General features: G+C 47.7%; 1 protein-coding gene across 1 annotated transcript; it reads right to left on the bottom strand.

Moving 5' to 3' along the window:
- Positions 1-887: 887 nt before the first annotated feature.
- On the bottom strand, positions 888-22,912 carry IQCD (IQ motif containing D). The gene is made up of 6 exons (XM_032876223.1): positions 22,821-22,912; positions 16,071-16,205; positions 7,326-8,146; positions 4,516-4,749; positions 2,919-2,990; positions 888-1,208 (listed from the first exon to the last, which is right to left on the bottom strand). Exons 3-6 carry the CDS (start codon positions 8,052-8,054, stop codon positions 888-890), a joined length of 1,356 nt encoding a protein of 451 aa, XP_032732114.1. The 5' UTR covers positions 8,055-8,146; positions 16,071-16,205; positions 22,821-22,912.
- Positions 22,913-23,105: the final 193 nt, after the last annotated feature.

Genomic DNA, 23,105 nt, shown 5'->3' with positions numbered 1-23,105 from the left:
AGCCAGGGACATACATGCAGATGCCTACAGGGGTCAGGCGGGCCACGAGCAAAGCAAACCAGCCACACTCTTGGCACACTTTGCAAACACATAAGATGTTTAAACTCCTAGAATTTTCAGAGAATTAGTTTCATCCTTGGTTTCACAGGAGACATCCAGCTCTCCTCTGCCTTTATTTCCTTGCCCTGTGTTAAGGTAGACAAGCCAGGTATGTCTCTCCGCCCAAGTACGTTGAAGAGGGCGACAGCCCAAGTGCGAAGAGACTGGGGCAATTGACAGAGGCCACGTGTGTGTGGAAGGCAGCTGGGAGTGGTGGACAGTGGTGTAACCTGCAGTGTCTGCCATCTAAAAGGGGCTGCTGCTCAGCTCCAGGAGACAGGAGACGCCAGGGTATACGGATGAGATGTTTCCAGAAAAAAACAGCTGGATTTATCTAGGACAGTCCCTGACCTGAAAACCTCATCCTCCTGGAATTCCCTGGCCCCCACCCCTTACCCTCAACCTCCTGCAGGCAGCTGAGACCACAGCCCACTGCCCTGGTGGCTGGTACGTCCATTGCAGCCATGGCCCAGAGTTGGGCCAGAAAGGCTGCAGCCCAGGGTCTGGCTTCCCACTGAGGCTAAGGGAAGGAATAGCTCGGTGCTGATATTCTGGCCTCTGCTTTCCCCATGGGAAGGGCATCAACACGAATGGACACACACACAGCCAACAGCCCTGGCAAAGTGAGGTTTATTTATAGAGGATGTGGTTTAAAATGGCTTTTAACTTTGGAAAACCGTTCAAGCAGGAATGGGAAGCTTCCCCCCTCCTTGTGGCCTCCTGGCCTGCTCTCCGGGAAGTGAGCAGCCCGGTGGCACAGGCCAGGAGCGGGGGCCCCAAGGGGAGACTCATTTCTTGCCCTTGCCCTTGCCCTTCTCCTTGCCCTTGCCCTTGCCCTTCTTGACCCTCCCTTTGCTCTTGCTTCGCTTCTTCCTCCTGGACTTGAGCATGGAGCGGACCAGGTAGCCCTTCCACAAAGCCTGGATGAGCGTGGCGGCCCGCACCATGCGCAGCATCTCCTGCTCGGCCTCGATTCTCTTCTTGGCACTGACCTCCTGCTCGGCCCGGATCTGGGAGAACTCCTCCACGAGTACATTGTGCTTCTGCTTCAGCTCCTCCAGCTGGACCTTCTCCTCCTTGTGGATGACGTCAAGCTCCTCGTACTCTTCCTAGGATGAGGGTCAGGGGGTGGGGGTCACCAAGCATAGGGTGCTACCTGCCACCCTCCCCCGCAGGTATCCCCGCCCATCCGGAAGGGGCTTCTGCCCCAACAGCGCCACCTGCACTAAGCCTTCCTGCATCCAAGGCCCAGATGAGACCAGGAGAGGTGGTGGGGTCCATCCCCACGCAGGGGGGCGGGAGGACCTGGCTGAAATCATCTCTGGAGAAAAGGAAGAACACAGCTGGTGTGGGGGGGTTGCAGACTGGCTCTCACATTCCGGCCTGGCTAGGCCATGTTGGGGCTTCATTTGTCCCCTGCAACATGGGGACAACTCCAAACCCAAGAAGTGGGTGGGAGCTTTCTGCAGGATTAAAAGATGGGGTGGACACCATATACCGATATGGTGCCAGGCACACAGTGGGGACATAAAAATGCAAGCTCTGGGGCACGAGGATGGCTCGATTGGTTAAGCATCTGACTTGATTTCAGCTCAGGTCATGATCTCAGGGTCATGAGGTCGAGTCCCGCATCAGGCTCTGCACTCAGTGGGGAGTCTGCTTGGGATTCTCTCTCCCCCTCTCCCTCTGCTCCTCCCCTCACTCATGTTCCCGCTCTTTCTCGAGAAATAAATCTTTTTTTTTTTTTTTAAAGCTACTCCTACTAAAGCTGTGTTTCTCACAAAGATACCCAGAGTGGAAATTTTGCAGGTGACTGAGCCCCACAGTTCTTCCTTATGTCCAACCATTGCCTCCTGCAATTTACATCTATCCTCACTCCCTTCCACTCACACTTACCAAGCATCTGCCAGAAGCAAAGAGCTGAGTACACTCGGTCTCTGCCAACAAGGAACCCAACGCCCTCACGGGGACCAGAGAAATAAGAGCACAGCCTCTGAGCTTCCTCCTCCCTGGAGCACTTGTGATCAGAGAGAGCAAGACCCTGACTTGCCCTTCTCCTGACTTGGGACCACTCAGAGACTGATGTCATCTCCAATGCTTGCCAAACCTTCCTGGCCCTGAAGCTGGGCCCATGGGCCCCAATGTTAGCACAAAGCTGTGGGGAGGGGCGTGATGGGTTTAAGGGCACCCTGTTTTCCAGGCCACCATTCCCTAAGCACTTCCAGATCCCGTGCTAGGTACAAGCAAGTGTGACAATGGTGCCTCACTGCTTCGCCATCCTGGTCCCAGCATGGTTCTACTGTCTCTGGTGATCCCGGGCAGATTAGGCTCGGAAAGGTCAAGCCTCTTGCTTCAGGTCATCCTGCTGATAAGTGGCACTAGAGTAGAGCCTCCAAGCAATAATGGGGACCATCTTCCCTGCACTATCCCAACATGTGGCACATCTCAGGCCCACGGCGGAAACTTGCTGGGTGACCGAGCGAAGTAGGGGAGGCAGGCTCATGCCTGAGTCGGCCGGGAAGGAGCCCCAGCTGCGAGGCTGCTGGCAGAAGCTGAGCGTGGAAGGGACAGAGAGTATGGGATGCGGACACTAGATGGAGCCAAGATCGTTGGGCCTAGTGACAAGCACTTGGTAGCATGCAGCTTCTGGCTCTTTCTTTTCCATCTCTCGCCTTGCTGCCCCAGGCCAGACAAATCTCAGGCCTAAGCAAAGGGGCAGGGAAGACTGCCTGGGGAGGCCCAGAGCTTGGTACAGACAATGCACTGTTCCTACAGGAACATGGGCAATGCACTTGAGAAACTGATGGCAGCACAAGTACCTGCTTCTCACCCATCTCCATATCGTACTTCTGGATCCAGTTCTCGATTTCCGTCTCCACTTTATATTTCTTCTAAAAAAACACAATGAGTCAGTGTTTGATGGATTGATATGAATAATAAATTGCTCCAAGCTTGCTCTTCACCAGGGCTAATGCCTTACCCACTGAATCTACTCAACATGGTAGTTTCTCCTCCATTGCTCAGATGACAAAACTGGGGATCAGGTGTGCTGACTCACTTGCCCAAGGTCACAGCGCTAACCAGCGGTAAGGCCTAGAACTGGAAGCCGGAGGTCAGGCTCCAGAACATTCTAGGCAAGGCAGTAGCAAGGGCAAAGGCACTGAGGTAAGAACAGGCTTGTGGTTTTAAGAATAGACTTAGAGCCAGTGTGGCCTGAATGGAGTGACTGAGGAGGAGCGGGGTCCCAGGGAGGTCAGAGTGAGAAGCTGTGGAAGGAAGTGTCAGCAGGGAAAGGAGTTTAGATCCTAGTGTAACGGAGAGGGGAAGCAAGCTGGGTGTGCGTGCGCTGGGGTTCAGGGGAGATGATGGAGAGACAAAAGAAGAGATGACATTAACCGAACACTTACTGTTGAATCTCATTCCATCCTCCTAACAACCCGTTAGCCTAAACTGATCACTTTTGCTTTCAAGATGGTGAAACTGACTTATTTCATTCAGCATAATCGCCTCTAGTTTCACCCATGTCCGTGCAAATGGTGGGCATTCATCCTTCTGATTGGCTGAGTAATGTTCCACTGTATATATAAACCACATCTTCTTTATTCCTTTGTCTGTTGAGGGACATCTGGGCTCCTTCCACAGTTTGGCTATTGTGGGCATTGCTGCTATGAACATTGGGGTGCACGTGCCCCTTCTTTTCACTACATCTGTATCTTCGGGGTAAATACCCCATAGTGTGATTGCTGGGTCGTAGGGTAGCTCTATTTTTAACTTTTTGAGGAACCTCCAAACTGTTTTCCAAACCCCAGGAAACAAACTGAGGGTTTAAGAGGGGAGGGGTGTGGGGCGATGGGGGAGCTGTGTGATGGTATTAGGGAGGGCACGTGTTGTCATGAGCACTGGGTGTTATATGCAACTAATGAATCATTGAACACCGCATCAAAAACTAATGATGTACTGTATGGTGGCTAACTGAACATAAATAACAAACAAACAAATAAATACATAAATAAGGCAAAACTGAGGCTAGAGGGGCTTACAAAATTTGTCCGAGGTGTCTAAGCTCCTTCATGTCCTTTGCTCAAGATGGGTATTATCACCCCTGGCGGGTGGGGCTCAGAGTAGTTAAAGAACTTTCCCAAGGCCACACAGCCGGCTTGCTGCTGGACAGACCAGTCTCCCTGTCCCAGTCCCCAGGGCCTGTGTGCAGCATCCTCCCATTCCCACTCCCAGGGGACGCTGGCTCAGTCCTGGGCTTCCCCTGCTCCCCTGCCCTCCTCCTCAAGGGAGCTGTTCCTTGGGTGCCTGGAGCAGCCCTGCCTTGCCCTGCCCTCCCTCTGCCTCTCCTCGTGCCCTGCCCCCCTCCGTCTCCCTTGTCACACACCCCCGCCCCCTGCTGTCCCCGGGCACCTTCACCTTCCGCAGCGCCTGCTCTGCCTCCCGGTTTTCCGCCACCAGGTTGTGGTATTGGGACCTCAGGGTCAGTAACTCCTGCTGGATCTTGGCCACCCTGGCCTGCGAGGCCCGGAAGTCAGCCTTCTGCTGCTTCTCGGCCTCCTGCTTGGTGCGAAGGAGGCTGTTCTCCGAGAGCCTGAGCACCTGGTGCAGGTGGTTTTTCAGTTCTTGGATTACAAAGTTCTCTTTCTCCACCTGGGCCAGGAAGACCAGAGGCTCCATTACTCCCTCCCATATGCCCAGCAATCCCAGGAGAACCAGCATGGCCTCCTGCTTCTGGCCGGCGGAACAGGCCACCTGCCTTACTACCCCACAGATTCCTACCCCTCACGCCCCGGCGGGATAGAGACAGCCTGCTTACAGACAAGGAAGGGGGTCGGGTCATCTGTCTGGGGCTTACAGCTGAGCAGGGACTCGAGGCCAGGTCTGTCTGGTTCAGGGCCCATGTTCTTGCCCGCCCCCCCCCCACTTCCTGGCAGGAGTGATGGGCACAGGTGAGCTGGAGAGAGGCTGCCAGGCAGGTCGGGGCCAGCCACAGAGCTCCTGCCTGGGGCACAGAACCGGGAGTGCTCAGTCGGAAGAGACACTTGGTGTCATTCAGGAAAGTAGGAGATACACATACTGTGGGTATTGCCACCTGCTGAAGCCCAAGGGCCTGACTTGTCCCCTGCCCTCAGTTGGCTCGAAAACAGGAACGGGGGTTGAGGATGGGGCCGTTTTGCAAATAAGCTCCACAGGCTGGTCCCAAGCCCCAGAGTCTCCCTCAGAGCACATCAGTGGTGTGGCAGGCTCAAGTCAGCAGCCTTGGGCTGGGCCGCCGGGGTTCTGAGCTCGCTTCCTGCCTGCAGGGAGCCCCGAGGCAGGAGGGGCCTTTGGGGCAAGCCTAGCCTGCGCACAAGGCTTCTGGCTCTAGGTGGTGGGTTCTAGAGCAGGCGGTATTATCAGCAGTCAGAGCTTTTCCTGATTGGTGTCACTCCCTTATTTTACACTGAGATGCAAGGGACACGATAAAATTTGCCCACCTGGAAAAATGAAATTTGACCCCAGACCTGTCGAACTTGGATGACTGAGCTGTTTCTACCACTTGAACAGGACCAATAAAACCACTCGGGGTCCCCTCTCTGTCCCTCTCTGGCACCCTTTAACCTGTGAGTGATGTCCCCTGACTGAGCACCCAAGAGCCTGTCATCTTTCCACTCAGAAAATAGTTTCCAGGGTGCCTGGGTGCCTCAGCCAGTGAAACGTTTGCCTTTGGTTCGGGTCATGATCCCGGGGTCCTGGGATTGAGCCCCACATCAGGCTCCTGCTCAGCAGGGAGTCTGCTCTGCTCTCAATCTCTCTCTTAAATAAATAAACAAAGTCTTAAAAAAAAAAAAAAAGAAGAAGAAAGAAAATTGTTTCCATGCCCTTCTTTTGTGCCAGGCTCACTAGGGACATGACAGTGGGCCAAAAGAGATAAGGTCCTTGTCCTTTTGTGGGGATGTCAGACCCATACCAAATCATCAAAGAATCACATAAACATTTATCAACAAACACCAATGAATGCCTTAAAGGGCAAAATCAGTGAGAACATAAGGCGGGGGAACAGCCTGAGCCAGCACGTGGGGGAGGGAGGGCGGCACGAGGTTCCGAGGGCCTCGAGCTCCATGCATCATGGGCGATGAAGGGGCAAGTGTGCACAGTAGCACTGGTGGGCTGCCCTCGGGACCCAATCTCCCTGGAAAGACTGTGGAGCAGAATGCGCCCCCAGGGACGGTCCAGCTTTCCCAGCATTGCTAGCCACTGGGTGTGGGTAAGAACTGTGCCATGCTACTTCCAGGTTGTATCCCTAACTGGCAAGGATTGGAGGGCCCTCCTCCCCTTTCTCCCACCTGCTGGCTGGACCAGTGACATGTGACATGATGGGGGTGGGGCTTCTGGGTCCACAGTTAGAAGTCCTGTGTGGGGCACAGCAGAAAGGCCAGACGGAAGGAGTGTGAACCCCTGACAATTTCATGAGGCAGAGTTTCCGTGTCTGCTCCAGCTCATTCACTAGAGAAAAACACATTTTTATCTTGACTAAACCATGTGATTTGGGGTCTCTGTTTCGGCAGCCAAACCTGTTCTTAGACACCACCTCACAGGGACTTTGTAAGGCTTTAGTGAGAAAATGTACATAAAACATAATACATAGTTATGTGTCCCAAGTGGTTATTAGGCAGGGATCATGTTATCATTTCCCTTCTTAAAAAAGTCTTCTAAGCTTCCACCTGTCCCATCTGGCCCTTGTCCTCAGGACAGAGATCACATTCTTTGATCAGGCCTCAAAGGCACAATGTGATCTCCTGGCAAGAGCCAAAGTATTTACTTATCCAGCCCTTTGTAGGAAAAGTTTGCCTGCTGCTGGCCCGGCAGGTTCCTGCCTACCTCTCTTGCCTGCTACGCTCCCTTTCATTCTTCCTGGGTTGGCGTCGACATCTCTGACCCTTTAGGTCTAAGCTCAGTTCTCTTGTAACACCATCTTCTAGCGCTCTATGCTTACCCTGCATTGTACTTCTCAAAACTGTAATTAAATCAGGTCTTTAAGACCCACCTCCCAGGAACTGCATGAGGCAGGGGCCATGTGGACTTAGGTATAAGACCTGGTACTTGGCAAGTGCTCGCACTGACATTTGTCAAGTGAATGAATGATAGCAGGTGTTTCAATCACTGAGGGAAAAAACCCAGCTGCCCAAAGGTCTGGATCCTCTGTGCAGCTCCTTCCATAACCTCACAATACCACGGAGCCATACCTCTGCTTCCCTGTTTTGCGTGATTGCTGCCAACTCATCTTCAAGAGTGTTGATGATTTCTTGGTTCCTCTTGTTCCGTCTGTCGATGTCCTGTATGAATTGACTTTTGTCTCTAGCTTCCACGGGACTAGTGAGTAGCTTCTCGAACAGGAAACCCCGCAGTTCCATCAGGCAATCAATGAAATTTTGCGCTTCGACGCTTCTGCTCAGGGTATACGTCTGTGCGAGGCTCGCAGCCTGTGGGTTATTGAGTAAGAGTCTCAGGATGTCCTTGGTGGATTCTTTGATCTGGTGCATCAAGGGCAGGAGGTGGGATTTCTGCCTCTCTATGGAGAAGACGCGGTCTCTGAACCACCCTTCCTCCTCACACTCTTCCTCCTCCTGCAATCGCCTTTCTTTATCCTGCAGGTAAATGACGCTGTCCAGGAGGCTGTGGCAGAGATCCTCGTGCTCTCTCACGGCCTTTATGATGTCCCCCCCAAGCATCCTCTCCAGAGTCTCGTAATTGGCCCCCACATAGGACAGCAGGGTCACCAACTCCACCTTGTGGATGGTCTCATCCAGGACGGACATGATCCTCTTGGTCTCAATGGTGGTGAGTTTGGACTTAGAGGGGACCAAGGGTTTTAGCAGGGAGGCTGGCTTCTGGGATGGCTCTGCCGTCAGCCTCATTCTGTTGATGTCGGGGCCTTGGTAGAGAGGGGCCACACCGACGATATCTAGAGCCATTTTCTGAGCCGTCGCCTTGCCTCTGTGTGCCCCGGGAGATCGAGATGTTGCTAGGCTGCACGGGTCTCCCGCTGTTATTATCTCCAGCGACCCTGCGAAGGAAGGAGTGGGCGGTTAGTGGAGCTAGGCTGCTGGTGTGGCTGCGGCAGCCACAGGCAGTTGACACAGAAGTTCGTCCTGGGTGCCCCACAGCAAGGACACAGAACCTCTCACCGGAAGCAGTTTCTAGCTTTGTGACGGCATCAGGCTGCAAGGGTGGGGAGACCGAGTGGAGAGATGTCAGGCAGGGAACACCATTCTGTTGAAGTGACTTAACTATGGAAGATATTAGATCCTTAACTATGGAGGATGAAATGGATTTGTTCAGCCATTTATAGTAATGAGCATTTAAATGCAACAGATAGCATTTCGGGTGACTTAACATGAATGAATAAAAGTCATCACTAATGGACTTTTTTTTTTTTTTAAGTATCTAAATACAGAAAACGAGTCACACGGGTGATGGAAAGAGTTGTGAGGCTAACCAGGGAAGGGGAAAAGCCACCCAGCCAATGACAATGGCAGGAGGCCACCACAGAAGGAGGTGGTGGTGAGCTTGGGGACAAGGGCCCCCTGGGGGAAGCTGGAACCACAGCCATTTCCTGTCCAGGAGGAGCTATAGCCCCCAAGGAGCTGGGGCCACTGCTGGCAAGGCAGCCCAAAGCAGAGAGAGGAAGAAACACCAAGGTTTCTTCCTCCTCCCGCCCTCCAAGCCAATGCCAGTGCCTCCTATTGGCCAAACCAGCCGGGAAACCAGATGACAAGGGATCATGGGCACTACAGCTGCAGGTGCCAGCGGCCTGAGACAGAGCAGCACAGGGACAGAGCAAACAAGGAAGCCGAGAGCAAAAGGGACTGGGAACAGCGCAGCACCTCCACACTGGTTTTTAAGAGTGGATTGCAAACATCAGGGTGGGGATGAACAATGGCTTCGAAACACAATTTTTTCTTAAAGATTTTATTTATTTATTTGACAGAGAAAGATCACAAGCAGACAGAGAGGCAGAGAGGCAGGCAGAGAGAGAGGGGGAAGCAGGCTCCCCGCTGAGCAGAGAGCCTGATGTGGGGCTTGATCCCAGGACCCTGAGATCATGACCTGAGCCGAAGGCAGTGGCTTAACCCACTGAGCCACCCAGGTGCCCTGAAATATAATTTTTAAAACTTGTTTCACTAAATGCAATGTTGTATCCTGGATTGGATCCTGGGGTGAAAAATGGACCCTAGAAGGGCAACATAAAATCCAAACCAAGCTGATAGCGTAGTTAGCAGCATTGAACCAATGCTAATTTCTTGCTTTTGACAGGCTATTTAAGATGTTATTTAAGATGTTAATGTTGGGGGAGCTGAATGAAGGGCTTTGGGAATCCTGGACTATCTTCGTGACTTTAATCTACAGGGTTTTTTTGAGGTTTTATTTATTTATTTGCCAAAGAGAGAGAGAGAGAGGAAGAGAGTCAGCACAAGCAGGGAGAACAGAGCAGAGGCAGAAGCAGGCTTCTCTGCTGAGCAAGGAGCCTGGTGTGGGACTTGATCCTAGGACCTGGGATCATGACCTGAGCAGAAGGAAGATGCTTAACTAACTGAGCCACCTCGGCATCCCTTAATCTACAATTATCACAACATAAAAGATTTATTTAAAATTAAAGATGCTCAGAAAAATGTATGGCAGGAATCAGAGACCCATAAAGTTGTAGTCACAAAATAGGCTGAGGTCATGACCAGCCTTCAACAGCAGAGGGGGGACTTTGGAGTTGACCCTGTAGGAAATTGGGATCCATTTTGATTTCAGGAAACAAGTAACAGGATGAAGTCAGATCTTGGAGAAAGATGGGTCATAATGGATGATTTACAGGGAAAGGGTTGGTTATATATAGGGAAAAGGCAGGTAGGTTAAGTTGGGATATTTATAAACCTTCTACCTCAGGGCCTTTGCATATGCAGCTTTTTTTTCTTGAGATACTCTTCTCCCTCTCCTCCTTACTAAGTTAATTCTTTGTACTCAGAGCTCAGTTCAGGTGTCCCTTCCTCACAGAAGCCATCCCTGGACTTCCAGACGGGGTCAAATTCTTGTAGTAGGTTCTTATAAGGCCACACTCCTTTTTTGCAGGCATCATCCCCATTCCAATCTCCTTCCCTCTAGCTTGTGTATACTGGAGTGGCTGGAAATATTCAATGCTCAACTTCTCAACCTCATTTTCAGTTAAGAGTGGCTATAGACACAGTTAGAGCCAATAAAATCGAGAAGTTTCCTAGGGGCTTCTGGGAGACTTTATTCCTTCCCAGTGCAAAAGAAAGGCATTGTTGGTTTTATCTCCATTCCCTGAACTTGGGCTTTAATGCTGGAGCAACGGCAGCCACTTTGTGAATGAGAAGGAAAGGTTAAGAGAATTACAGGAATGCTGTCCCTGATGTCATTGAGCCACTGGACCTTCCAAGGGTCCATCTTCTCTTACCCAGATGACTGTGATAACCTCTTCACCAGTCACTCTGCTTCTGCCCCCCTGCCCCTGTCTTGTCTCAGCATCGCAGCCAGAGGGAGACTTTTAAAATGTCAGATCCTTCCACTCCTCTGCTCCAAATCCAGCTCCCCGGAGCTGATTGTTAAAATTTAAGGTATTTGTGAGCTGGTTGTGAAGCCATGGGTAGCTTGAAGTCAGCCATGGTGGAAGTATTATACAAAGGAAATTGACAAATACTACAAATCAGCACCCCTTCCCTCCACTCCAGCAGCTCCCCATCTCACTCAGGATAAAAGCCAAAGTCCTTACAGTCCCCAGGAAGGCCTTCCATCATCTATGACCACTCACTCTTCTGTCCTCATACTGACACTTTTGCTACTCCTTGAACATGTCAAATGTGCTCCAACCTCTGACAGGGCCTTTGTGCTTGCTGTCTGCACACCACTATGCCCAGCCCCTCAGCCCCAGGTCTGGAACATTCCTCTAAATAGCTATAAAGCTTGTTCCCTCACTCACTTCCTTCTCTACTCAACACTCAGGGTAGTAGTGAGTGCTTTCCTGATTTTCTTCCTAAAATATAAAACCTCACCTTCTCCCTGCCTTTATCCCCTTATCCTTTACCTTTTTCCCAGTTAAGTATCACCATCTGATGTTTCTAAATGGGCTGGTTTGTTTATTGTCTGCCTTTCCCCTCCCCTAAAAAGTAAGCTCCAATGAAGGTAGGGGGTTCATCTATTTTGATCACTGCTGCATACCCAGCCCTGAAAAAAACACCTCAGCCTCGTGTTGGGGACAGGTGTGGGGCTGGCAAGGACAGGTATGTGCCATTCTTACTGTCACACTCTGGGGAGGCAAGAAGTCTTTTGAAGAAGGAGTCATCTGGACTTGATGGGTGAGACCGTTTGCATTCGGGGGCCTGGGAGAAAAGATGGGGCCCTTGAGAAACTAGGAAAATTGGGGACAGAGGTTAGGAAGGGAGGACAAAGAGCTTGGTTTTAAAGTCATTTAGTTCTCGTGCCTGTCACTGGTGTAGACCGTGGACAAGAGTGTCTCTGCCTCCCGAGACCCACGTCCTCTCTGTCAGGTGATAGCGCCCCGGTTTTCCATCTCTCCCACTGTATGCAGTCCTGGTGGGACGGCCAAGCCGTGAAGGCTGGTAACCCTGAAGAATCACACGTGGATGGGAGACAGTGGGAGCTGGGTCATGCCAAGTGGGGGGTTCCTAAGGATCCTGCACCGAGACTCCCAGAAACCTCCTTGGCTGTGTCCTTTCTGGGACCCCTTATTCAGCTTTCCTTCACCATGTGGCCTTAGCCACAGTGTCTGTGCCTTGCAATCAAAGAACCCTAGCTGGGAACACTCCAGGCATCTGACAATGAACGATCCAGATCCTGGGGGCTCCAGGGAGGCCTTGGGGATGGAGACATAAATGCAAGGGGCAAAGTCTGATATCCAAAGCCACAAGAGATGTTCAGTTCTCTAACCAGAGTCAGGGCAGAGAGGAGTGGGAATCAGAGGAACATCTCAAGTGACTATGAGCCAGGAAGAACGGAGGTCAGATCAGATGCTAAGGATGCTTCTTGGTTCCTTGGCCAGGCAAAATGGGTCCCAAAGCCAGAAGCCTCTGGAAGCTGACAACGAGTTGAGGGGGGCCATTATCTTGCATCTCTTCGTTTCCCACCCACTTTCTGCTCCCAAGTCAATCTCGTGAATTCTCTTAAGGCTTTTCCCGAAGATCACATTTGGGGGCAGCCGGGAGCTTCCTCAGCTCCTCTCAGCGAGGACGAAGGATCTTCGCCCCGTGACCGCAGGATGAACTTGAACAAAGTGTTTCACGAACGCACTTCTCCCCATTGTCCCCCAAAGCTCTCAGGCATAAATCAAAACGCCTGAATTCTTCAGAGATTGCGGCTGGAAATGCAACGTTATATAAAATGTTTCCAATTTGCTTTCAGCCAAATTACCTCTTTTGCTTTAAAGGGCAAACTTGTTTTCTTTGATTATGATGACGCCCATCAGTTTTTGACAGCTCATTTGGGTGAACACGAAAAAGCCGGTGGAACGGGGATCGGGGAAATGCATCTGACTCTGATGACAAAAATCACCGGAGAATCTCTTTTCCTTGAATCCTAATATGATCGTTTCATGTCCTTTTTAATGCCACCAACCTTAATATTTAAATCATTTCCAACTTAAGCCTCCCCTTTTAAAATCCCTGCCCTGAGAGTGAAGCAAGATTGTTAATGGATGGGGAACCTTAATTGGATCTTCCCTTTATTTGTCATTAATTCTGCTGATGAACTTTATAAATGGAAATATATCTTTATCATGCAAATTATACCTCGTCTTTATTCAAATGGGCTTGTTGGATATTTTATTACTTTCACTCTCAGAACATTTTGAAAAAAAAAAAAAAAGTTTGAGTGAAATTATATTTTTTTTCCCTTGGGAGAAGAAGAAGAAAACCCAACCCTCAAAAATATCGCACAAATTCGACAATGGTCCGTGGAAAAGTCAGAGGGGGTTAAACAAAACCAGAGTGTGTGAGTGTTTGGGGGGGGAACATCTCATTTTATTTCATTTTATTTTGGGGGAGTGGAAATCTCATTTTAAAGAATGCCATTTTAATATTAGCTAACTCTTGAGAACTGCATACCAAATACTGTTTTAAATGCTTTGCGGGAATTAACTCCTTCACTCCTTATGGCAACCTTATAAGGTGGGTGTTTCCATTAGCTCTTTTTATAGACAACGAAAGGGCGCCAGGGGAGGTTAGATGCATTCATGAGTTTATAGCTCCTAAGGGGCTGAGATGGGGTCTCGGCCCAGGCAGACTTTCTCGGGGGCCTGCCCCTTATAAACTGATGTTCTGTCTGGTCTCACCATTTTTGGATCAGCTTCTATAGTGGACCAGGCACAGTGATTCTTTGCTGGTCCAGTTTCAATAAATTCTGTCAAGCAGAGACCCAGAGGACAGACGTGTTTAGGATTCAGTTCCTATGGCATTCAATGTACTTAGCAACCACAAATATGAATTCTCATTTTATATATATGCATACCTCCACCGGTAGTGTTCCTGCTGGTGTCATGCTTCTGTTGGGTAGACCCGGGATTAGACACAGTTTGCAACAAGAGAGCTGTCACCCCATCCCTCTCACCTAGCTCAAGAGAGCTTATCAGAATGCAAGTGAGTGAGTAGCTGAATTATTTTAGGGAGAGCCTTGAATCATCTCTCATTGACTTTTATGTTTTTGAGCCAATCATTTACGTACTTTGGAGACTATTACAAACTAATTACCGAGACACACCTCATAACTTATCACAACACAGGGATCGTTGGGCACCATGAGGCTGCCATGTATGAGGCAGAACATGGGTTCCGGGTCAGGAAAGAAGCCTTCATAAGCGTTAGGTCTAATTCAGGGTTGTCCAAATCTCTTTTACTAGCATGCCACTTTTGGGATTTCTGCCAAGTCTATAGACCAAGCTATTCTATTATCAACTCTTTTTTTTTCCTGAAGTATATGTTCATTCTTAAGGACTTTTTGTTAAAAAGTATCTCCATTATAACCGGAAAAATCTATATCATTTTCCTTATATAGAAGGTAATAATGTCTACAGCCTGATGTTTTACTCTAGGCCGGATGCTATTGCCCAGGGATGATGAGTGTGAGCCCAGGTCGCTATTGTTGAAAAGCAAGATGAGTAAGTGGTAGAGAGATGTTATAGACATACTAACAAAAAGGAAGAAGAGATAAATGGCTAATGTCAAGAAGGAAAGAGGGGCCATCACTATTGAGCCCATGGATGTTAAAATGATAATAAAGGAATATAATGAACGACTCTATGGCCATAAATTTGATAACTTGGATGAAATAGACCAATCCTTTGAAGATAGAATCTACCGAAACTCTCAGGAGAAATAGATAATCTCAATGGGTCTTTATATATTAAAGAAATTGATCAATAATTAATAACTTCCCCAAACAGAAAATACCAGGTCTAGAAGATTTCACTGGTGAATTCTACCGGACATTTGAGGAAGAAATTATACCAATTTTTTAACATTTCTTCCAGAAAATAGAGGCATAAGGAATATTTCCTAACATTACTCTAACACCAAAATAGGCAAATACACTACAAGAAAGGAAAGCTACAGACCAACATTTCTCACAAACATGGATGCAAAATTCCTTGACATAATATTCACAAATTGAATCCAACAAGGTGTAAAAAGAATTACATCCCATGACCAAGTGGGATTTCTTCCATGTCTGCAAGGCTGGTTCAACATGCAAAAATCAATTAGTGTAATCCATCACATCAACAAAAAGAAAAGTCATATCATATCAACGGATGCAAAGAAGCATTTCACAAACTCCAACACTGTTCATGACTTAAAAAAAACAACAACAACAAAAACAAACTTCTCAGGGAATGAGAGAGTAGAATTACCTCAACTTGATAAAGAACATCTACAAAAACCCTACAGCTAGGATCATCCTTAATTGTGAGAAACTAGAAGTTTATTCCCTAAGATCAGGAACAAGACAAGAATGTACCCTCTTTCCTTCCTGTTCAACATCATATTGGAAGTCCTAGCTCATGCAACAAGACAAGAAAAGGAAGTAAAATGTAATACAGATTAGGAAGGGAGAGATAAAACTATCTTTATTCACAGATGACATGATTGTTTATATAGAAAATCCCAAAGAATCAATATACACACTTCTGGAATTACATAATTACAGCAAAGTTGCAGGATGTAAGGCTAATATACAAAGGACCTATTAACACCAAACTGAGACTTTCTCACTGGCATAATTAGAATTCAAAGAGACCTGAAAGGGGTCTTCGGCACAGGCTTCTCACCAGGAATCAGTGTAAATATCATGAGTGCCATGTGTGTTTCTCTCTTCCTAAACCAGGTATTGTTGAAAAGTGAACCAAACACATTCCTCTCTGATACCAGCCCTCATAGTACATGGATTCCTAGTCAAGTTCATAGTACTGGATTCCTAGAAAACTAACTATTTCCTCAGTGATTCTTAGCTTCGATGGAGGTTTTTGTTTTTGTTTTTTGCCTTCCTAGCCCCAGTCTTGGTACTTCCCACGACTAGATAAACAAAGGCTGCTTGAAGTTTAGCTGTGAAAGAGCTAAGAAAGAGTGGGTTAGGGTGGGAACTATGGCTGGAGGTCGAGATGACAAAGAGAAGTTTTCAAAAGAGACGGAGTTCATGGTCTTTGTTTTTATTTTCTACCCTAGTGGAAAATTTGTAATTCTGGCATGATTGCAAGATTGAATAACACCATGTCATGGGTTCTACAATTTGCATAACTGTTTCATGTACTTTGTCTGAGATATACAATTTCCACCCACCCACTAGTGATAGTCCTATCACTAACACTAACCAATCTAACACTCCCTGCTTCACCCCCTGAGGTCCTGCTTAGGACTCAAGGAAGTCTTTGATGGCTAAGGGATTCCTGGTCACTTAGCTCTGACTTGACCACCTACCTGCTGGGTTATAGGCAGAGGTTTTGCCTTTGAAGTAGGAGGATTTTTCCTTTGAGCCTCGAAGATCCCACTGGTCTGGGAACCATGCAACAGCTTTCTTCAGAACTCTGTATGCTTTATCGGAGGTTTCTAAGTCTAGAGTGGAGAGAGTGAGGGGTGGAAAAGGGTAGAAAACCCATGATGGTGACTGTTACCCAAAACCAGGATGGCATCAGCAAATCGCTGTTGAATAAATGAAGAGATAGCAAATCCAGCTCTAACAATAGACCCATTTCCTCACATGGAGATGTTGGTCTAATAGGATAATGTTATTTCACAAAATACATTATGTCCTGGATTAGAACCAGAAAATAGTGTCATGTTTTAATAATGAAAACTATGGGCCAAGATTTGGCCTATGATTGTTTCCCATCTCTGTACTCAGGGCTTGGAATTTTTAAACAAAAAGATTTAAATCTAATTTGTTTTTCTCTTTCATAATTTGTTGTTTTTTTTTTCCCCCTATTGCCACTTTTGATCTATTACCCAATCATCTCTTGTCCTATTTGAGAACCTGTGTTTTGTGGATGATATTTGGTTTGCAAAAGATTCCCAGGTGGGAGCTGTAGCATTGAACGCTAGAGGTATTCAGAGAAGGGATCTCATCTGTGGTGATGACTCCACGGCTGTGGGCTCCAGTGTGACCCTGTGCTTTGGAGATAGAGGACACTGAATAGTGACAGAGCCTGGGAGGGAATGTGCTCCTGGTTCTAATGAACACTCTCTGCCGGACACTGGCCATAGCTATAGCCCTGGGCAAATTCACTTGACCTTCTGGGCCTTCATCTCCTCATCTCTGAAGCAGAAAAGAAAAACACAAGCCTACTGCAGCGTGATTAAGTTTGTGGCTTCTCGTGGCAGGCAAATGTGAAATTTAATCTTTGCTGTGTGGCTTTAGGCAAGTCAATCAACCTCTCTAAGATTTGGCTTCCTTATCTGTAAAATGGGGACAGGGATGGAGCCCATGCTCAAGAGAACTGTCATATGAAATAAAATCCTGGCTCAGGGGCGCCTGGGTGGCTCAGTGGGTAAAACCTTGGCCTTTGTCTCAAGTTATGATCTCAGGGTTCTGGGATAGAGCCCCACCTCCCGCTTTCTGCTCAGCAGGGAGCCTGTTTCCTCCTCTCTCTGCTTGCCTCTCTGCCTACTTGTAATCTCTGTCTGTCAAATAAATAAGTAAATAAAACCTTTTAAAAAAAATCCTGGCTCAGTAATGTTTAACCTTTTTGACTTGTTATAACATCAACAATAATATAATTTAGTATTAACATATGAAAATTTACTTTTTAAAATAGAAGATGTATTTTTCCTCAATATATATGTGTGTTCTTTTTGTGCAGAAGGGTTTATAAAGAGCCAAAATGGAACCACTTTGACTCTTTTTTAACTATTTATTTTTAATTTGACTGCTTCGTACATTATTTTCATTTTTTCTGCTGGTGATGGAGGAGGCCTGGAGCCCCTTTAGTGTCTCTTTTCCGGCCTCCTCCTCCTCCTTACAAATTAAGTCACCATGATTTTTAATTCCTCCTTTGCTTACAATGTAGCTTTAGGAGTGTTTATGTCTGGTTATATCCAACTGTGGGTAGTATCCCTGTGGTTGTTTGAGACCGAAGGAAGAATTTCCTGGTGGTGCATTTACCCTCTTCTAAAATAAACTTCCCCCACTTAAGAAAAATATTTAAATCATCATCTTATCAAATGCAAAACACTGGCTTTTCCTGACTGCTTGATTACGTTGAAGAAATGTCTTTTTTTAAACCAAGGACCGTGACCCTTTAGTGAATGGTGAAATCAATTTGCCTGTTGGGACTGGAGTTCAAAATAAATGAAATACAATAGAAAATATTAGAGTGCATTGCATGTAGTAAGGAGTCAGGTGTAACTAAACACACGTGTGCTGGGTCGAGAAAGAAAATGTATTTCTTTGTCTGGTTTGCTGTTAAAAAAAAAAACACAAAACCAGTCTGTGTTTGAAAGCCCCCATGTTAAAGGCATTTGATTGGTCATAGAGTATAAACTGGGGCTATGATTTGAAAGCTAAGGTCAAAAAGATATTTCTCCCCGATGCTCTGTGTTTCAAATGATCTTGATTTGCAATCACATTTGCTTTCAGTTGCACGAACTGGGGCCTGAAGGGAAAGGTAGGTGTGTGGGTGCGTGTGGGTGCGCGCGCGCACATGCGCGCGCACATATTTTGCCTTGTATGAAAATATCAGTCCAGGGGGTCCTCGCCAGCTCAGTAGGAGGGGGACGCAACTCTTGTCAGGCTTTTGAGTTTGAGCCCCATGTTGGGTTAGAGATAACTTAAATAAATAAAACTTAAAAAAAAAAAAGGGAGAAAAAGAAAAAAATCAGTCAGGATAGGGTTTCTCAAGCTCCACACTTCTGACATGTTAGGTCACATGATTCTTTGTCGTGGGGGCCCTAGGAGCATCCCTGGCTTCTACCCATTCGATGGCAGTAGCGCATTTCTCCCAACACCCCTTCTGATCGGTTGGAGACCAAATGTCCCCAGAGATGGGCAAATGTTCCTGTGGGGTGGGGATGGAGGGTCGGGGGATGTCCCTGGTGGAGAGTCACTGGTTTGGACCATAGTGGCCTTGCTCTTCTATAAAACTCCTGCCTTCCCCACCCTAAGTCCAGTGCTCTATCCAGGTTCAAAGGAAGGCTTGTGCCTGGCTAGCTCAGCTCTATCTGACAAGCTGAGCTCTGTGCCGTCTGAAGCGGGCCATCAGTTACAGAGTCAAGATCAGGTTCACAAGCTGGGTGTTAGGAGACCCAGGGGCATGACTCTCCCCGCTGGGGCTCTTGGAATAAGTCTGGGCAAGCCCCTTATCTCTCTGGTGTCTGGGGGATACAACACCTGTCCTAGCCACATCAAAATGTAGCTGGGTGGAGGAGGGTTGATTTACTAGATGGGAAATCCCTTTTGCTAGTTAAAAGCCCTCTTCAAAGGGGAGTAATAATTATTATATGTGGAGGCATAAATCAGGTGGTGCCTCATTGCCCTGAGTGCTTGTGTCCCGGGGAAAAAGTGTGGGGGTGAATTTGGCCCTTAAGCAGAGAAGACTCCCCTTTCATTGAATTTTTCACCATAAACGGAGTGAAAATCTAAGCTAAAGCCATGGCATTCATGTCTGACCACGTATGCCTAGAATGTTCCTGAGGGATGCCTTGCTCAGGGCTGGGGCAGAGTTCTGTCTGGGATGCCCTGGGCAGCCTGTCGGGCCTGGAAGCAGGGAGGTTGATGCTGGAACTTTGTCACCTCTGTTATCACTGCTTCCAATCTAAGGCTGTTTGGGGCTTTCTGGGTGGAGGGTGGAGTCTGGGAAAGGGAATGGTGGGGTAGATTCTTGCCTTCTACGAACTGCTTGTGTATATTGAGGTGAGGCATGAACAGTGACCTCAGACCTCACCCCTTCTCGTGCTTGCCTTTCCGGCCATTGTCACTACTTTGCCTTTTGTCCTGGCCTGGCCTGGCTATCTGGTTCTGATTCTATTCTCACTTCCTCTTGACCACTTTACAGGGGGCTCAGGGAATAAGGAAGTCATCCTGATTTGATTGGTTAGGAAATCCAGCCACGGGGCTCCTGGGTGGTTCAGTCGGTTAAGCATCCGACTCTTGGTTTTGGTTTTACTCTTGAGGCTGTGATCTCAGGGTTGGGAGATCAAGCTCTGCTTTGGGCTCAGTGATTGTCCTGGAGTCTGCTTGAGATTCTTTCTCCCTCTCCTTCTGCTCCTCCTGCTCATACTCTCTTTCTCACAAACAAACAAACAAACAAACAAACAAACTAACAAATCTGGCCCCGACAGCTTTCCTCATTGCTCAAGAGGAGGGATCAAAAGCTCAGGAGGGGCGTGGGGGGAGTTTTCAACAGGGAGTGACCGAGAAGACCAGACCTACAGCCTGGGAAATTGTGGTAGGAGGGCTGGCAGGTGCAACATGACAAGAAGATCAGGTTTGGAAGGCTGTCGCAGTGAACGGGGAACAGATGGGGGTGGCCTCCAGGAGAGACAAAGCAGTGGCTCCAGAAACATTGAGATGACAGAATCAGTGGGATGAGAGGAAGGACTGGACATAGGGGATGGGGGAGAAGGAAATGAGGGATGATGTCTAGTGTGCTGGCTTGGGTGTCTGGATGGATTGTTTTGGTGTTTAAGACAAGCAGGGGTTGAGGAGTTGGGGTGTTTATTGCTATCTATGTGCCAAGCCTTGAAAACTGTGGGGCCGTGTGGGCCGGGAAGGAGAACCTCTTCCTAATTCACACCAAGGCACTATGTATGGATAGACTAGCAGCCACCGAAGTGGGACATTTAGGAGATGTGCAGGAGTGGTTGGGTATCTGGAGTAGATTTCAAGAAAGACCCAGAAAGACCCAGAAATGGGACAACTGTCACTGCACAGATGGTGACTAAAGCCATGGTGGGGGTAGGGGACACAGAGAGTGAGAAGGATGAAGCTCTTTCACTCTTTTGATGACATTCCTTCTTGTTGACTTCAGCCTACTTGACCTCTGCTCTCACTCTCTGTGCTGCAGCTGTACTGGTCTCTGAAGTGTTCAAAGCACCAGGATCGTCACCCACCATGTTCCTTTTGCCAGAAATCAATTGCCAAGCCTGGATTAGCTAATTCTCAATCTCTGACTCAGCTCAATGGCAGCATCTCCCCAGACTGGAAAAGAAAGTGTACCATAATCTCTGGAAACCCTCTCCACCTTTTGTGCATGGTAGTGATCAAGGGTGTAATTTTTCTTTTCTTTTTTTTTTTTTTACAGCTCTATTGGAGTATAATTTACATACCATAAAATTTTCCCATTGTAAGTGTACAACTCAGGACTTTTTTGGTAAACGCTCTAAGTTATGACCCATGACCACAAAATTTCCGTCACTCCCCCAAATTCCTGTGAGCTAATTGGCAAACAATTTCCATTCCCACCTTTAATTTTTCTGGATATATCATATAAATAAAATCATATAAATGGAATCATATCGTATGTAATTTTTTGCATCTGACTTTGTGCTTAGCACAGGACTTTTTAAGCAGGGGTGACTCTGGCCACAAGAGACATTTGACAATAATTTGGAGATGTATTTGGTTGTCACAACGGGGAGGGGCTGTTACTGGTAGGTAGTGGGTAGAGGCTGGGGTAACGGTAAACATTCTGCTCTGAATAGCACACCCCCCCACAACAAAGAATTATCCAACCCAAAAGGTGCCAGGGTTGAGAAACCCTGATTTAGCCTAGTATTTCTTTTCTTTCTTCCTTCCTTCCTTTCTTTCTTTCTTTCTTTCTTTCTTTCTTTCTTTCTTTTTAAAGATTTTATTTATTTATTTGACAGGGAGAGAGATCACAAGTAGGCAGAGAGGCAGGCAGAGAGAGAGGAGGAAGCAGGCTCCCTGCTGAGCATAGAGCCCGATGATGGGCTCGATACCAGGACCCTGAGATCATGACCTGAGCCAAAGGCAGAGGCTTTAACCCACTGAGCCACGCAGGCACCACTAGCCTAGTATTCCTGATGGTCATCCATATTATAATGCATATTGTCATTTCGTTTCACTATTCTACTTTCTGTCCCCATGAATTTGGCTATTCTAGATATCTTATGTTAAGTGGAATCCTGCCTATTTGCCCTTTTGTGATTGGCTCCCATTCACCTAGCATTATGTCTTTGTGGTCCATTTTTGTAGCACTTATCAGAATTTCATTCCTTTTAAAGGCTGAATCTAATTCCGTTGTGTGCAGACCACATTTTGTTTATCCATTTATCCACTGATGGACTCGAGTTGCTTTTTGGGGAAAGGATTTGTTGACCTTCCTGCTGCATCATTCTGGAAATGAATCTCCGCAGGTATAATTATACATGTATCTATATTTTACTAGATTAATGACAATCTCCCACATTAGACAAGCTCCCTGAGTGGGAAAATGAGGGTTTGGTTGTGGTTGTTGTTGTGGATCGCTTTACCCCAGCACCTGGTAGTAGCCATTCAGCGAACACTTGTTGCATATATGAATATTTAAGGTATGGAATGAGAAGACTTTCCCGATCCATTTTAAGCAGGAAGAGTCAAGGACAAATGTGCTTTAGGAAGAAAAAAAACCAAAACAAAACATTGCTAGTATTTACTGAGCTCAGCTCCCATGCCAAGCTTTCCGTCACCCCATTTCATCCTTACAACAAAACTTTTGAATGTACAATGAAATCACATTTTAAGGCCAAGAATGGGAGTTAGGTTCTAAAGTTGCTAGCACAAAAGACAATAATTGGTACGATCAAAATGACCTAATCTGAACACTCATTCGAGCAAGATGCCTTTTGTTGCATGCCCACTTTGGAATGAATGGCCGTTCGGTGGAATGGAAGGGAACTTATATCCCCATCACCTATGATTGACTTGAAATCACCCAACCAGGATGTGACTCCACTTGACTAGTTTCATCCACGCTTTAAGGACGAAGAAGCGGGGATGCTAAGTGGTAAGCAGAGGGGCAGAGTAGAGGCAGGGACAGAGAAGGTGTCCAGGAGTCCCGGCAGGCTGTGGAGAGGGAGGTCTGGACTGAGGCAGGGGCTGGAGAGCACTGTTCTGAAGCAGGGACGGGATCGCGGTGAGGGCTGCTGATTCCTCGGGCAGCCAAAGGATAGCGGGCTGGACGCCATTCCATATCTCCCGCTCATTCCCCGCCCTTCCCCACCTGGTCAACTCACCTGTCCCGAGGGTCCCAGGTTTCTCAGCGTAGTTCTCTCCGCTGTGCCTGCGTTGCTAGGTTACCCGCCAATCACTGAAGGAGGGACTCGGCACCTGACTGACTTTCCTTTTCACCATTCAATTTCTTGTTCCGCTCAGTTCGCCCCACCTCCTGAGGCCTGACCAATCAGAAGCACCGCCTCCCTGACCCTCCACCAATTGAAAGACCCGGGGCTCTCTCTGGGTTGGGCTGAACAAGTAAGGCGGGGAAGGTAGGCGGGGAAAGGGGCAGACCTTATTTGTCC

Source organism: Lontra canadensis, unplaced genomic scaffold (genome assembly GCF_010015895.1).
Source record: "Lontra canadensis isolate GAN:19392208 unplaced genomic scaffold, GSC_riverotter_1.0 scaffold58, whole genome shotgun sequence".
NCBI classification, from domain to species: Eukaryota; Metazoa; Chordata; class Mammalia; order Carnivora; family Mustelidae; genus Lontra; species Lontra canadensis.
The sequence above is the reverse complement of the archived record's forward strand: the minus strand, read 5'-3'. Positions and strand labels throughout refer to the sequence as shown.

What these genes read in the sequence shown, in the direction of transcription:
- IQCD (XM_032876223.1), bottom strand. Translation starts at nt 8,054, where the DNA reads ATGGCTCTAGATATCGTCGGTGTGGCCCCTCTCTACCAAGGCCCCGAC. An exon ending in CAGAGCAGGCGCTGCGGAAG is followed by an intron (nt 2,991 to 4,515) that starts GTGAAGGTGCCC and finishes GTGTTTTTTTAG; the next exon opens with AAGAAATATAAAGTGGAGAC. An exon ending in TGGAGATGGGTGAGAAGCAG is followed by an intron (nt 1,209 to 2,918) that starts GTACTTGTGCTG and finishes CCCTCATCCTAG; the next exon opens with GAAGAGTACGAGGAGCTTGA.